The sequence below is a fragment of the Gigantopelta aegis genome, chromosome 12, assembly GCF_016097555.1.
Source record: "Gigantopelta aegis isolate Gae_Host chromosome 12, Gae_host_genome, whole genome shotgun sequence".
Classification (NCBI taxonomy): domain Eukaryota; kingdom Metazoa; phylum Mollusca; class Gastropoda; order Neomphalida; family Peltospiridae; genus Gigantopelta; species Gigantopelta aegis.
This window is the reverse complement of record NC_054710.1, coordinates 36,603,963-36,620,771: the sequence shown is the minus strand read 5'-3', so window position 1 is coordinate 36,620,771 and position 16,809 is coordinate 36,603,963. Positions and strand designations below refer to the sequence as shown.

General features: G+C 38.4%; 1 protein-coding gene across 7 annotated transcripts in view; it reads right to left on the bottom strand.

The window, feature by feature from the left end:
* The window catches only part of LOC121386278 (serine-rich adhesin for platelets-like), a 174,595-nt gene that overhangs the window by 90,786 nt on the left and 67,000 nt on the right, over window positions 1-16,809 (bottom strand). For 3 of the 7 annotated variants that reach the window (XM_041517125.1, XM_041517126.1, XM_041517128.1), the window contains exon 2: window positions 673-4,129. The exons of 2 other annotated variants lie outside the window; for them this stretch is intronic. In XM_041517125.1, coding sequence (XP_041373059.1) covers window positions 673-788 — 116 coding nt within the window. In that variant the 5' untranslated portion in view covers window positions 789-4,129. The remainder of the gene's footprint in view (window positions 1-672; window positions 4,130-16,809) is intronic. 2 more of the 7 variants (XM_041517123.1, XM_041517124.1) reach the window with 2 other exon arrangements.

Below are 16,809 nucleotides of genomic sequence, written 5' to 3'. Positions count from 1 at the left end.
ATAATCCCACAAGATTAACAATATCAAACAAACATAGCAGCAATATGAAACATGATAGTATTAATATCAAACATGTATCGTAGCAACAGTGTATGAACATAACAGAGCCATCTGTAGACTTACTATTTGGGCAATTACCCCTTCCAACCCCAATCCCACCCCTGCCACTGCACTCAACTATACATGTGGTTAAAAAAAGTAGGAAACAGACCACGTGTAACAAACTTCAAACAATTTTTAACTAGCAATATGAAAACACGGAGAAAGTAACGCGATTATATTAATTAACATATGCTGGATATAAAATGAATACGTAGCCATGCCAAACGTCCAGTAACAGACAAACGACTTGTAACAAAAAATTAATGAATGTTTAACAACAGACTTGTAACAAACTTCAAACACTATTACCTAGCAACTTCAAAACTAGAACTAACGAACACCAATTTTTAATTAATGTATGCTGGATATAAAACAAGACAGGTAGCCATGCTATAGTAACAGATAAACGACTTGTAACAAAACTTCAAACATAATTTAACGAGCAACATCAAAACTAGACCTAATGAACATCACTGTTTTTAATTAATGTATGCTGGATATGAAACAGGCAGCCATGCAGGTATGGAAACAGGAGGAAAACAAGAAGGAAGAAACGCGAGCAAATTGTACCTGAGGTCAATGAGGGTCATCCTGCGAGGTCGTAGACATGGTCGCTTCCTCGGAATTTGAGGCGTGCCGTAGATGTTCTGAACATCAAACATACTGTACTGGGAGTCCATCAACATCACACTTCACAACCCATTTGGGGCCTCACTCGTTTTTGGTTCCACCTCAAGGTAAATCCACAGATCACAACCCAACAAATGGGCCTCAAAGACTAGTTAGTCAAAAAGAAACACTTCCATTATCGCACATCTTAAAGAGGGCCTCTTGACTAGTTAAATTGGTGAAAAACACAATTTCATCATCACAAAACAAATGGTCTCTTGACTAGTTAAATTGGAGGAAAACACAACTTCATGTTTCACAACCCAAACAGGGTCTCTGGACTAGTTGCTAGTAAAAAAAAAAAAAAAAAAAAAAAAAAAAAAAAAAAAAAAAAAAAAAAAAAAATTAAATTAAAAAATCCATTACATAAATTTTCTTATGTAGTTTTCCCATATCCAAGATTTAGTTTTTCCATTTCAGTGCAATTTTATTTCAGTTTTAAAAATCTTTAGTCTTTTCACGGAGAGCAATCTTTCATCTTGATATATATGGCTTCAGAATCTTTAAAACAAATTCCTGGGTTGTGATTAGTATATTCACTTACAATCCATTAAATTCCCTCGAAATATGTTGGTCTGCCAATATGCGTGTACATCATACACTAAAAGCAGCTCGTAAAATCCATAACGAAATTTGGTGAGGATTTTAATCCATGGTTCTGTACCTCACCATACACAGAAGAACATCACAACTGGACAACATATTCATCTTGTTGTAGTTGTCGTCGTCTTCTTCTTGCGAGCCGAATTCTCCATTAAAAGACTAACAGACTTTGCATGTCAGTTGCTGGTTAGACCTGCATGAATTCTCCTTGGAATGAATTGCCCAAGCTGCCACCTGATGGAGTGTGATGAAGAAAAACAACAGAAGCAGACATCAGTTTTAACTCGTCCGTCTGCCACACGGAGGAAGATTTTGTCACGCGGTGCTGCTGTATTGATTTTCTGCAATTCCGGCACAATTTGAGCTAGGCAAAGAATGATAGAGACAACTTGTGGAGCTATAACACAATTATGATAAAATGACTTACATAAAACACTGACACGTAAGGCTAAAGGTTACTCAATAGGTTATTGGTGAAAGTTTTCAAGTAATCCTTTGCAAATTAGCTGTATAACAGAATAATTCCTCTTGAAAAATGTAGAAAACTTGTATTCAATTATTTATTAATCATTCACAGGTATATCTTTCACAGGTTATCCGACCAAGAAAAGAATTCCACTTTTTTTTAAAATTGTTTTTAAACTTAATAGCAAGATATCATTTAACAGCATGTTATGATTATTTTAAAAAATTTAAATGTACCTTTTAACAAACAAACTACTTTCTATAGTCTGCAATGTTAGTTCAATGATTCTCAAATGTTAATTAAAATTTTAGCACTAATGTCAATTTGTGCATTTTAAACTTTATTTCATGGTAGTACTGTCTATGCACGTAGTTAAAAATTCAGTTTCCTCATGCCAGAAAAATTATCAGTGTTGAATTGTTTAACTTTATATTTATTTAACAATGCTATTGTCTACACACCAATTTACCAATTGGCTTTTTACTGATAATACTGTCTACACACCTAACTACTTGTTTCTTTTAATGGGACAATCACAGCTAAATCCTCATCTTGAATAACAGTACTAGCTTCTACACAACTCCAAATATCTACGAAAGATTACCTTCCAAACATCTGTGTAAAATTTTACTTTTGGAATAACGATGCTACACACCTATTTACTAGTCTATTTTCTTCCACCAATCTGTGTCAAATTTTACACGATGCTATCATCTACACACCTATATACTAGTGTTGGTATTAGTATTCTCGTCTTGGTTTAACAATTGTATCTTCCACACACCTACCTACAGGTTAGCCCGAGTGTGGAGCTAACCATAAACAATCATACCTTACCGGGATGAAGAGTTCACCATGACAAAAATGAGTTATTATACAACAGCGCCGGCTGCCCACATAAATATATACTGTTATGTACAGTGGAGTATACTCACTAGTTCTGAACGGCCAGTCACACTGTCTCTAGACTGTTTTTCTACAATATCAGTTTTTAAATTCTCAATTGCAATAGGATTTCTGTAGCTAATTTTCACATCAAGGTAATTTAATTGACTGTATCTCGTTAGATTACTGCTGTGTATTATGTAGAATATTTATATCCAGACTAAAAGAAAGAAACGCAAGTTAAATCTCTGTATCTTATGATGTTACTGTCATGTAGTATGCAGTCATCTATATCCAGACTACAGAAGGAATCGTAACTTAAATCACTGTATCTTGTGACAATTACTAGCATGTATTATGCAGTTAACCTACACCCAAACCACAGAAAGAAAAATCTTCCGTTTGAGTTCCAACGAGTGACATTATCAAACTGGTGTCCACACCGTGGAGTGACGTCAGCTGGTTTAATATTGATGACTCTATTGCTGTAAACAAATTGCAGGTGTCAGCACTCATTCATCATTCAAACCCGATTCCGTCCTGTCAGTCGAATTACATCAAGTTATCTGTCAAATTCGTCTGGCCTTGCAACAGTCGGTGCACGCGGTATGCCACGTGCAGTTGACGCTTTATAAAAACAACCCTAACTGTGTATTTGTTTTATACTAATACAGGACTTTTAGGTGAAGTATGCCATATGTAATGGTCGCTATGTGAAAACAATACACACTATATGCACAATTTAATTTAATGTTTCAGCTAAATTATGTGAAGCTATTCATAAAATATTTGCTATGTATTTGTTTTTATCAAAACACAGAACTTTTAACTGAATTAAATCAAGTTTTCTGTCACATTTGTCCTGCAACTGTCATGTGCATTGTTAATTACCAAATGTAAACAGCACACACTATACACAATTAATTTAATGTTTCAGCCAAATTATAACTATTTGTTCTACAGCATGTAGTATTTGCATTTGTTGATGCATAGGTGCCCTTGACGTATAAAAACAACTCCAATAGGAAATAATATATTAATGATTCATTACTTTCTACGAACACAAATTTGTTTTGATTTGCATAATCGTAAAAGCTCAGTTCCAAGTAATATAAACCAGTGGGTTTTTTTTTTTTTTTTTTTTTTTAATACACATAAAAGAGAATTATAGTTTAGATAACCTGCATGTTTTTTCCTCCCGTAATTTTCAGTTCGAAGTGGTGGAGATATTATAATGGCAATGTTACGCCTGGCGTTAATGTAAGAACTCTTGCATTACGAGCGATGAATTCCTAGTAATGATTGGTAATGGTTGTTTAGGAAGTAGCTCGCTGGTTAGCGCAGGTTATTCTTGTCAACTGCTGCGAGGCTTTTCACGTTTGGCCATTGTCCCCGGCTCCGAGTCTGAAACGAATGAAGCGTGTCTTACGTGATGATGTCACACCTCAATCAAACAACTAGCTCTTGTCATGCATCACCGAATCCACGTGTCGCCGTGTGGGTGTGTGGCTTACTTATTATGACAAACTATCAGCATATATAAGTTATTTATGACAAGCTATAAATACATAACTTATTTATATCAAACCATAAACATATGACTCATTTATGACAAACTATCACTGTATAATACTTATTTGACAAACTATCAGCATACAAAACTCAATTATGATAAACTATCAATGTATAACGTTTATTTATGACAAACTATCTATGTATAAGACTTATTTATGACAAACCATCAATGTATAAGACTTATTTATGACAAATTATCAGCATACAAACTCAAATATGACAAACTATCAATGTGTAATGTTTATTGATTACAAACTATTAATGAATAAGACTTATTTATGACAAAATATCAATGTATAAGACTCATTTACAACAAACTATCAATGTATAAGACTTATTTATGACAAACTATCAACGTATAACTGATTTATTACAAACTACTAGCATACAAAACTCAAATATGACAAACTATCAAGGCATAAGACTCATTTATGACAAACTATCAATGTAAAAGACTAATATATGACAAACTATCAATGTATCAGTCTGATGACAAATTACCAATGTATAAGACTTATTTGTAACAAATTATCAATATATATAAGACTTATTTATTACAAACTACATGTATCAGCATACCAGACTTATTATATGAGACTGTATCATTGTACAACTTATTTTTATAAACTATCAGTGTATACAAGCTATATAGATAAAACTATCATCAATTTACAGTTCATTTATGAGAAAATATCAGTTTATGAATTTTTTTTATGAGAAAATATTAGTCAATACAACTCATTTAATGTTTCTCTATTTTAATATCATTACTAAGAGAATATTTACAATTACAGTGTCTTTGCTGTATATAAGTGCAATTGGCAGTAAATTACAATAACATCCTTTACACACACAATTACACACACACACACACACACACACACACAAACACACACACAGCCACAAAAACACACTCACACTCACTCTCTCTCTCTCTCTCTCTCTCTCTCTCTCTCTCTCTCTCTCACACACACACACACACACACACACACACACACACACACACACACACACACTTTACTAATTCAAGAATTAAAAGCCTTGAAATTGTACACCACAAATATGAGCAGAGTACATTGTGAATATGTATATAACAATGTCAACCCACATCGAGCCAGTTGGCCAATTCCAAACCGCTGTATTTGATTGCGGAACAAACACTGTTGATATCAATATCAATACTGAATATATTATTTAAATTTGTGAAATTAACAGCAACCTAGTGAACCATCCAAATCCACATTAACCTTGTAAATCCATATCAACCATGATTCATATATATCAACTTTGCGAATCCACAGCAACCTTGAAATCCTTGTGAATTTGGAAGAACCTTGTCCTTCTATATGAATTTTATGACACCTTTGTAACCTTGCAACTTGATGTCAAGCTTGATATAAAAATTGACCTTGTTAATCTTGTATCTGATCAACCTTGAAATCCACAGTGTCAAATGTTGTGAATCTATATCAATCTTGTTGATTCATATCAATTTGGCAAATCCACATCAATTTGGCAAATCCACATCAACCTGGCAAATCCACACCAACCTTGAAATTAAAATTAGTATTCTGCATAGATTTCACCTGTGTAAATCCGTAACAGCCTGGAGGTGAGATGTAGCTTAGTGGTAAAATGTTTCACCGGAATATAATGGGTTGTAGGATCAATCCCCCTCCATGGACTTGGTGTTTTCCTCATCCCAATCAGTGCCTCATGATTGGTACCCCAAAGTAACTATATCCTGTCTACAGGAAAGTACTTATAAAAGAAACCTTGCAGTTTGTAGGAATAGCATATGTGGCTGAAACCCACTGATGACCCACTGCTCCTACTACTCAACTACAACCCCCCTCCCCCTCTGCTCCTACACTGAGCTACAATCCTCCCCCACTGCTCCTACAACCCTCTCCCCACTGCTCCTACAACCCTCTCCCCACTGCTCCTATCACTGAGCTACACCCCTCTCCTACTGAACTACATTTCCCTCTCCCACTGATCCCACCCTTGAGCTACACCCCTCCCCCACTGATCATACCCTTGAGCTACACCCCTCCCCCACTGATCATACCCTTGAACTACTCCACCATGCTCCTACCACTGAGCTACATTCCCCCTCCCCCACTGCTTCTACCACTAAGCTACAACCCCTCTCCCCATTGCTCCTGTCACTGAACTACATCCCCCCTCCCACACTGCTTCTACCACTAAGCTACAACCCCTCTCCCCATTGCTCCTACCATTGAGCTACATTCCCCCTCCCCACTGCTTCTACCACTAAGCTACAACCCCTCTCCCCATTGCTCCTACCACTGAGCTACATTCCCCCTCCCCCACTGCTTCTACCACTAAGCTACAACCCCTCTCCCCATTGCTCCTACCACTGAGCTACATTCCCTCTTCCCCACTGCTTCTACCACAAAGCTACAACCCCTCTCCCCATTGCTCCTGTCACTGAGCTACATCCCCCCTCCCCCACTGCTTCTACCACTAAGCTACAACCCCTCTCCCCATTGCTCCTACCACTGAGCTACATTCCCTCTTCCCCACTGCTTCTACCACAAAGCTACAACCCCTCTCCCCATTGCTCCTGTCACTGAGCTACATCCCCCCTCCTCCACTGCTTCTACCACTAAGCTACAACCCCTCTCCCCATTGCTCCTACCATTGAGCTACATCCCCCCTCACCCAAAAGAAACATGCAAACATACAAATGGCAACATACAAACGGCAACCTACAACTGGCAATCTACATGTAAACAATGTACCATCATCATACATATATCAGCACGTATGACAAAACACTGTCAGCGCGTACACACAACACAAACATTACACATGACAGAATTACATGAGCTACAACATCCTGTAACATCAGCTGCCACATTCTGTGAGCAGTACAAGCAGTGGTACCAGTTTGTGTAGAGTTTGTACATGTAGGGAAAAGAAAGGAATGTTTGTTTAACAACACCTCAGCACATTTTAAACAACAGGTATAACATACACAGAGAATACTTTGTTCAGTATAGCGTCATGTGATGAGAAAAGTCACTAATCAAGATTATGAAAACAAAATGTTCCCTGATATAGCTATTCTCACACTTGGGAGAGGGGAGAAAAGAGAGGGGAGAGGGAGGGAGGGAGGGAGGGAGGGAGAGAGAGAGAGAGAGAGAGAGAGAGAGAGAGAGAGAGAGAGAGAGAGAGAGAGAGAGAGAGAGAGAGAGAGAGAGAGAGAGAGAGAGAGAGAGAGAGAGAGAGAGGAGAGAGAGGAGACAGACCGACAGACAGACAGACAGACAGAGACACACAGAAAGATATGATAAACACTGTATTTTAGCATAGTTGCTATAGTAATCAACAACAAAAACTACAGTCAAATAATAACTCTAGCGAAGTTCAGTCCTATAACCTGTATTGTTACTAAATTGCCGGGTTAATATCAATAAATATGACGATTCTTCATATCCGATCAATAACAATTATCAACAGACATGTCTTTATTAAGAAGGTCACCCACATCTTTACTTCCAAGTGGTCTGTTATCAAAGTTCACCTGTTTCCATATGTCTGAATTACAGACTTCATTACAACAGGCAGGTGATATCATTGATTTGTGATTTATAACTGTGAATCATCGTTAATTCAATGTGCAGTAAAATCCAGTTCAGTCTTATGAGGGCAGTTCCACAATTATTTGGGGATGGGAGGGGGTTATTACTGTAACAGGCAGGTGATGAAATAATTGATTTGTAATTATAACACTGAGTCACCCTTAGTTCAATGTGCAGCAAAAACCACTGCCTTCTAGTGAGGACAGTTCCACAAATCATACGAGGGTGGGATAGGTTTAGTAGTGGGTTACTATTATAACAAGCATGTGATGAAATAATTGATTTGTGATTTACAACAAAACAATGGTCAGATGGATAGATGAATGGAATGATGGATGAAAGGATGAATAGGCAAGTGGCTGAATGAATGAATAGGCATAGGAAGCAGAGGGTGGGTGGGGGGGACAAGGGAGACATATGACCCCAACTTTGTAGGAGCAGCGATGGTTTTTATATATTTATACATGTGTGCATGTGTGTGTGTGTGTGTGTGTGTGCCTCCTACCTTTTGGCACAATCCTATGCCTGTGCAGGTATGTAACTAATTAATAAAAACAATCATTAAACAGATGACATGTATACATATGTATATATCCAAACAGTTTAACACTGACAAGCTTTGGCATACAAAAAGATAAAATATGGAAGCTACAGTTATCTCCCTTCAGGCCTGTATCTGACAAACTTGACGTAAAAAGCATAACAGAAAAGAAGCTACAACACTCAAATAATCAGTTCGACATCAAATAATGGTTTTGCTTCATTTCTTTTTAAATCTGCTGTGCCACATGATATGTACTTGTATATATTTTACTAACCCCCAAACCCCAAAGGTCCAAAACACTATATATGGGACAGACATATGCACAGACAGAGACAGACAGACAGACACAAACAGACAGACAGACAGAAGTACAGAGATGAAATTTATTGCTACCTCTGGTTGGATCAGTACGTGACTAATAAAAAGTTGTTTGTTTAATACAGGTCAGGTTGTACTATGTAAGATGTGTAGGAAGAATAAAATGTCTGTGTAAATAGATGACCAATAAAAATGGCTTCACTGTATCGAACACAATCCAGATTTGACTACACACACACTTGTGATATCATACAAGTGTATCTATATCAAACGGAGGAGACATACTCTTGTACAAAACATACAGAGTATTTACACCACAAGAAAGAAACACTTCCCATACCTTTCGACATCATAGCAACAGAGGAACCACATCTGTAGAAACTAGGGTGAGAGAGAGAGCGGGAGTAAACTGCGTATTTACATCATGACATATCACACAGGTCTCACTGCCCCAGACTCATGGTCATCCGCTCTTGGTACAAAATCAATACAACACACTTTTGCAATTTTCCACATTTAAGATGACTTAGATGGAACACAGTCAGTTAGTCAGTCCCTTCAGCGTGGACAAACCTTTTGTCATTTGGACAGGTAACATTGGTGTCACAAGATGACAGCGATTGAGTGTGGGGGGAAAGGCTATATATTAATTTGAATTTTCATGGGGGGGGGGGGAGCTACATATTAATTTGATTTTCAATTGGGGGCGATATTTTTTAATTTGATTTTCAAAGGGAGGCTATATATTAATTTGATTTTCAAGGGGGGGGTCTATATATTAATATGATTTTCAAGGGGGGGGGGCTATATATTAATTTGATTTTCAATTGGGGGTATTATATATTAATTTGATTTTCAAGGGGGGGCTATATATTAATTTGATTTTCAAGGGGGGGGGCTATATATTAATTTGATTTTCAATTAGGGGGCTTTATATTAATTTGATTTTCAAGGGGGGGTATATATTAATTTGATTTTCAAGGGGGGGGGCTATATATTAATTTGATTTTCAATTAGGGGGCTTTATATTAATTTGATTTTCAATTGGGGAGGGCTATATACTAATTTGATTTTCAATTTGAGGGGGCTATATATTAATTTGATTTTCACTGGGTGTGGGCAACACATTATTTTCAGAGGTGAAGGGCCAGTGCCCCACCTACCCCCTCCTGCCCTAACATTCAGAAAGAAAGAAAGAAAGAAATGTTTTATTTAACGACACACTCAACACATTTTATTTATGGTTATATGGCGTCAGACATATGGTTAAGGACAACACAGATTTTGAGAGGAAACCCGCTGTCGCCACTTTACATGGGCTACTCTTCCGATTAGCAGCAAGGGATCTTTTATTTGCGCTTCCCACAGACAGGATAGCACAAACCATGGCCTTTGTTGAACCAGTTATGGATCACTGGTTGGTGCAAGTGGTTTACACCTACCCATTGAGCCTTGCGGAGCACTGACTCAGAGTTTGGAGTCAGTATCTGGATTAAAAATCCCATAGCTCAACTGGGATCTGAACCCAGTACCTACCAGCCTGTAGACCGATGGCCTGCCATGACGCCACTGAGGCCAGTTCCCTAACATTCAGTCTCTTTTCCTAAAACATGCTCAATTCTATAACTGTGTGTGCGGTGTTGTGTTGTGTGTTTGTGTCTGCATGTGTGTGTGTGTGTGTGTGTATGTATATGTGTATATGTGTCTGCATGTGTTTGTGTGTATGTGTTTGTGTCTGTATGTGTGTATATGTGTGTGTGTCTCTCTCTGCGTGTGTGTGTGTGTGTGCGTGTGTGCGTGTGTGTGTGTCTGTATGTGTGTATGTGTGTATATGTGTGTATGTGTGTCTTTCTCTCTGCATGTGTGTGTGTCTCTCTGTGTGTGTGTGTGTGTGTGTGTCTGTCTGTGTTTTTTGGTGTGAATGTGTACGTGTATATATGCATGTATATGCATGTGCATGAATGCATGTATGCATGTGCATGTGTCCATCAGATATTCCACAACTGTCAGATGTCTGAAGCCTATCATTTAAAAAAGAAAAAAGAAGAATGTTAATTTTATTACATTTGATGGCAGTAAGGAAGCATGTAGCCCATGAACTGTCATTATAATGGAGGTTTCTCTCAACACTAAGAGCAGTGGCTGCAATAAATCAACAACCACGGGTGAATTCCGTAAACAGTACGGGAGGTCCACGCTGCTCAATAATGAAAGAAGAAGTGTAATGTTACCTTTTCCCACGACTTCCAGATTACCATTGCCATAGTTATAAGAGATCACCGAAGACATCACTTTCATTCTCACAGTACAATCTGATGTAACAAATGAAGGTAGATTCACACAGTACAATTTGACATAACAACTGAAGATACATTCACACAGTACAATTTGACGTAACAACTGGAGGTAGATTCACACAGTACAATTTGACATGACAACTGAAGGTAGATTCACACAGTACAATTTGATGTAACAACTGGAGGTACATTCACAGTACAATTTGATGTAACAACTGGAGGTACATTCACACAGTACAATTTGATGTAACAACTGGAGGTACATTCACACAGTACAATTTGTCATAACAACTAAATGTACATGTAAGTGTCCTGATATTTTAATTAACTACATACTGCACACAATTTACACCTAAAACATTATTTGTTATGACAACTGGAGGTACTCTTAATTTAAGTTATTGTTCCCCATAATTTACTCAGACAGAAAAAGTTATAACATCTGGAGGAATGTGTACTGTTAATTTAAGTTACTATCCCTCACAATTTCCATATCAGCATTTTCACAGTTACAACTAAACTATCAACAGAGCTAAGCTTGATTTACACAGTACAATATGTCATAACCAATTTCGTTATTATAAAGAGATTGAGTTTGCTACCACTGTATCATATTTTGAAAAAAACTAAAAATTAATAACTAAAATTATATATTAAACGTTGGCGGTAGCCCAAACTGGATTGAATAACCAATTAAGTTTGGCTTTTTTGGCAAACAGTGTTGTGTCCGACAAAAAAAGAGAAAAAAGAGAAGAGAAACGTAAGATCCATTGTATTGTTTAATGGGTACAGGGAAGGGAGGGTTGGCTGGTGGAGGACGGGTGCTTGTTTTTCATGTAGACGATAATCACAGAGAGAATAAGTAGAACCAACTGCCCCTCTTGACAATAGGTCTACAACTGGAATATAACCGATATTCCTACCACTATATATCATCTTTATCACAGAATGTCAGTAAACTGCTGTAAAACTGTATTATCACATCACCACAACAGCTAAAAGCAGAAGCATATATACGCAACAGGGCTCGAACTTAACAACAGCACCGACGACGATTGCCGTCATTGAGATATAAATTGCCTTGGGTAGCGAGCATTACTGATGGCACTTTTGTGCTGTCGATCAAGCTCCTCAATAATTGCGAAATGTATACACCTGGTGTACATTTATCTGCCAACATTAACATCTGCACATTTAAAAGATGTCTACATATAACAAGATAGCCTTTCAATCAGGTTTATTTGCTGCAAATGTCACTTTCTAAAAAATTGCCATAGGCAGGCTCAAAATTGCCGTTAGTGGACTGTTTCACCCATTGCAATTCTTTTAAAAATCGCTGTGGGACACAGATTCTTAAGTTCGAGCCCTGGGCAATCCATATTACAAGTCACATTATCCATGCAACTCTTGTCTTTACAACCTCAACCCTCCTGTGCAACCCTATGTCTAAGAATATGATTCATAGCAGAGTTCAATCAGTGCTAATTAGCAAGAAGCAAGCATCAGCAAAGTCGGCCAATCATCTGCAAACAGAAAGCTTGGCACTCACCGATATTGTGCCATTCATCTCTGACAATGTCTTCAATCACTGGCATTACAATACACCCTCTTGACCAATCACTGCCGATGGATGGAATCCTCTCAACCAATCAAAACGGCAAACAAAACATCCAACAGACCATCATTTGAAAGGAATCTTAATGAAGAAGATGTCATCAGTTTTGATAGGGACAAGGAGTAGATCTCCCAGGAGAAGTCACTGAAGCCAACTGTTGATGTGACAGCCATAGTCAGTGAGGAAAAGTAAAGTTTGTTTTATTTAACGATGCCACTAGAGCACATTGATTTTTTATCTTATCATTGGCTATTGGACGTTAAACATATGGTCATTCTGACACTGTTTTTTAGAGGAAACCTGCTGTCAACCACATAGGCTACTCTTTTTACGACAGGCAGCAAGGGATCTTTTATTTGCTCTTCCCACAGGCAGGATAACACAAACCATGGCCTTTGTTGAACCAGTTATGGATCACTGGTCGGTGCAAGTGATTTACACCTACCCATTGAGCCTTGCGGAGCACTCACTCAGGGTTTGGAGTCGGTATCTGGATTGAAAAATCCCATGCCTCGACTGGGATCAGAACCCAGTACCTACCAGCCTGTAGACTGATGGCCTAACCACGACGCCACCGAGGCCGGTCCGAATCAGTGAGGAAATGTCACATAGCAATACACAAAGCTCATTTGTTCACTATAAAAAAATATCTGATAAGAAAATATCTGATAAGGAAGAAGAAAATGGTTTATTTAACGACGCACTCAACACATTTTATTTACAGTTATATGGCATCAGACATATGGTTAAGGACCACACAGATATAGAGAGAGGAAACCCGCTGTCGCCACTTCATGAGCTATTCTTTTTGATTAGCAGCAAGGGATCTTTTATATGCACCCTCCCACAGACAGGATAGTACAAAATTTAAACATATACAGTTCTATGAATGCAGGGTTTTATTTCTGCAGTTTGACTTGACACCCATGGCTTAGACTTTGGGAATTTTAGTATTGTTTTACAAAATTTTGGGAATTTTCAGTTTCATTTGAAAAACATCTTAGTAAGCCTTGTTGGAATTGAAAAGACTAAACATTAAACAATGTGCTGGGGTGTCATTAAACAAACATTAAACAATATGCTGGGGTGTCATTAAACAGACATTAAACAATGTGCTGGGGTGTCATCAAACAGACATTAAACAATGTGCTGGGGTGTCATCAAACAGACATTAAACAATGTGCTGGGGTGTCATCAAACAGACATTAAACAATGTGCTGGGGTGTCATCAAACAGACATTAAACAATGTGCTGGGGTGTCATCAAACAGACATTAAACAATGTGCTGGGGTGTCATGAAACACACAATAAACAATGTGCTGGGGTGTCATTAGACAGACATTAAACAATGTGCTGGGGTGTCATTAGACAGACATTAAACAATGTGCTGGGGTGTCATCAGACAGACATTAAACAATGTGCTGGGGTGTCATCAGACAGACATTAAACAATGTGCTGGGGTGTCATCAGACAGACATTAAACAATGTGATGGGGTGTCATCAGACAGACATTAAACAATGTGCTGGGGTGTCATCAAACAGACATTAAACAATGTGCTGGGGTGTCATCAAACAGACATTAAACAATGTGCTAGGGTGTCATTAAACAGACATTAAACAATGTGCTAGGGTGTCATTAAAGAATGTGCTGGGGTGTCATTAAACAGACATTAAACAATGTGCTGGGGTGTCATTAAAATTTTTAAGACCCATGAGACACTTGCAGGAGACATCAATCACTTTGATGTATTGTTTTGTAAATGTACAAGTTTATAGGAAGTCTGCAGTTCACTCTGACATGGCCCATATAGCAAGGGCAGTGTTCCCCAGATGGAAGATGTAAAAATAAACTATGCTCCATTAAAGTGAAAGTGTTTATGGCTTTCCTTCTGTAGAGTGACATCAAAGGGCCTCTACTGCTGCCAATGCTTAAGGCTCTGACACCAATAAGCCAAACCAATTATGCATGCTGTGGTTTGATGTCACTGTGCTGGTACAGTTATGTGAATGCAGAGTTTTATTTCTAACATTTTACTTGACACCCATGGCTTTGACTTTGGGAATTTTAGCGTTGTTTTATCAAATTAATGTCTAGTCTTGTTTACTGTATTCAAAATATGCCTTTATATAATAATAAAAAATGAGAATTATTTACATTGATTGGGAATTTTTTACTCCAAAATTGGAAATACAAAAAGACTAGCTTTTGAGGAATGGTGGGGAATGGTTCCGATTATCAGTCTAGAAACATAGGTGATAAAACCCTGTAACGTCTGAGAAATTCTGCACATACTTTGTAGACATGGTGGAAAAATTTACCTAGTGTTAGAGATGTCTGTCTGAGGTGGAAGAGGTTGTGGGATCAACAATGACACAAATAAGCCAAACCAATTTTGCACACTGTGCTTTGATGTCACTTTACTGGTAGTTCTGTGAATGTCTGAGATACTCGACACACACTTGGTAGACATGGCGGAGAAATTTACCTAGTGCTAGAGATGTCTGTCTGAGGTGTGAGAGGTTGTGGGATCAACACTGATCATCAGACAACTGTAATCATACAAGTGGGGGGGGGGGATAGAGATTTTCGCTTGAGGTATGAAGAAAAAGAAGGAAATGTTTTATTTAACGACACACTCAACACATTTTATTTACGGTTATATGGGGTCGGACATATAGTTAAGGACCACAGATATTGAGATAGAAAGGAAACCCGCTGTCGCAAGGGATCTTTTATATGCACCATCCCACAGACAGGATAGTACATACCACGGCATTTGTACACCAGTTGTGGAGCACTGGCTGGAACGAGAAAGAGCCCAATGGTCCCACCAATGGGGATCGATCCTAGATCAACTGTGCATCAAGCAAACATTTTACCACTGGGCTACATTCCCCCCCCCCCTTTGAGGTATGAGATATGTAAGATAAGACAACTGTAATCATACTAACTGGTGGGGGTGGGGGGAGAGGAGGGGGAAGGGAGAGGGGAAGAGAAAGATGATTGAGGTGTGAGAGGTCATCAGACAACTGTAATCATACAAACTGGTGGGGGTGGGGGGGGGTGAGGAGGGGGAAGGGAGAGGGGAAGAGAAAGAAAGAAAGAAAGAAAGAAAGAAAGAAAGAAGGGTTTTATTTAACAACGCACTCAACACATTTTATTTACGGTTATATGGCGTCAGACATATGGTTAAAGACCACACAGATTTTTTTAGAGCACTCACTCAGGGTTTGGAGTCGATATCTGGATTAAAAATTCCATGCCTCGACTGGGATCCGAACCCAGTACCTACCAGCCTGTAGACCAATGGCCTGCCACGACGCCACCGAGGCCGGTCGGAAGAGAAAAATGATTGAGGTGTGCAGGGATTTACCTTGTTTTTCTGAAATGGGCTCCCTTGGACTCACCTCTTTCTTTTCTGGGGGTCCCAACCTGAAAACAAAGGGTCCCAAAACCACACAAACGACAGAGAGCTGCAGACAACAAATCACGTGTATACTATATGTTTCATTAAAGGAAATTTAACAAGCTGTGTTGTTGTTGTTTTTCCTTTCGGGAAATCAATGTCGGTATTCATTGTTTACTCTTTCAAAATCAACATTTCACTTTGATCTGTATTATTATTTGAGCCATTTCCTGCAAGCTAAATGATACTCACAATACCATGCGTTGTTTATGAATCATGCTACTTGTTTGTTAATGCAAATCAGAACATTTAACCAATTTGTTTTATTCGACCGCGAATTTCCGATTGTGTTCGGCCTGTTGACGAGAAGTTCCGAATGATCGCAAATCTGCGACCTCTTTCCGGAAAGTACCAACTTTACCCGATTAAGCGCAGCAAAGGATAAAGACGCAGTGTTCCTAGAGATTAAAACTTTTTGTTTTCGATATGGGGAATCCCCATTTGAATACGCAGTTTATAGGTAGATAAGAAATAGTGTGTTACACAGAATGATCGATCTTTGATAGTGGACAGGGTTACTGAAAATGTCAGATATTTTATGCGTCCCACGGGACGCAGTATCTCTATTTTTGCTGGTCCAGTTAAGTTTTAGTGCTCCTATACGCAAGTTTTGTGCGTCCGGTAAATCCCTGGAGGTGTGAGAGGTTGTAGGATCAA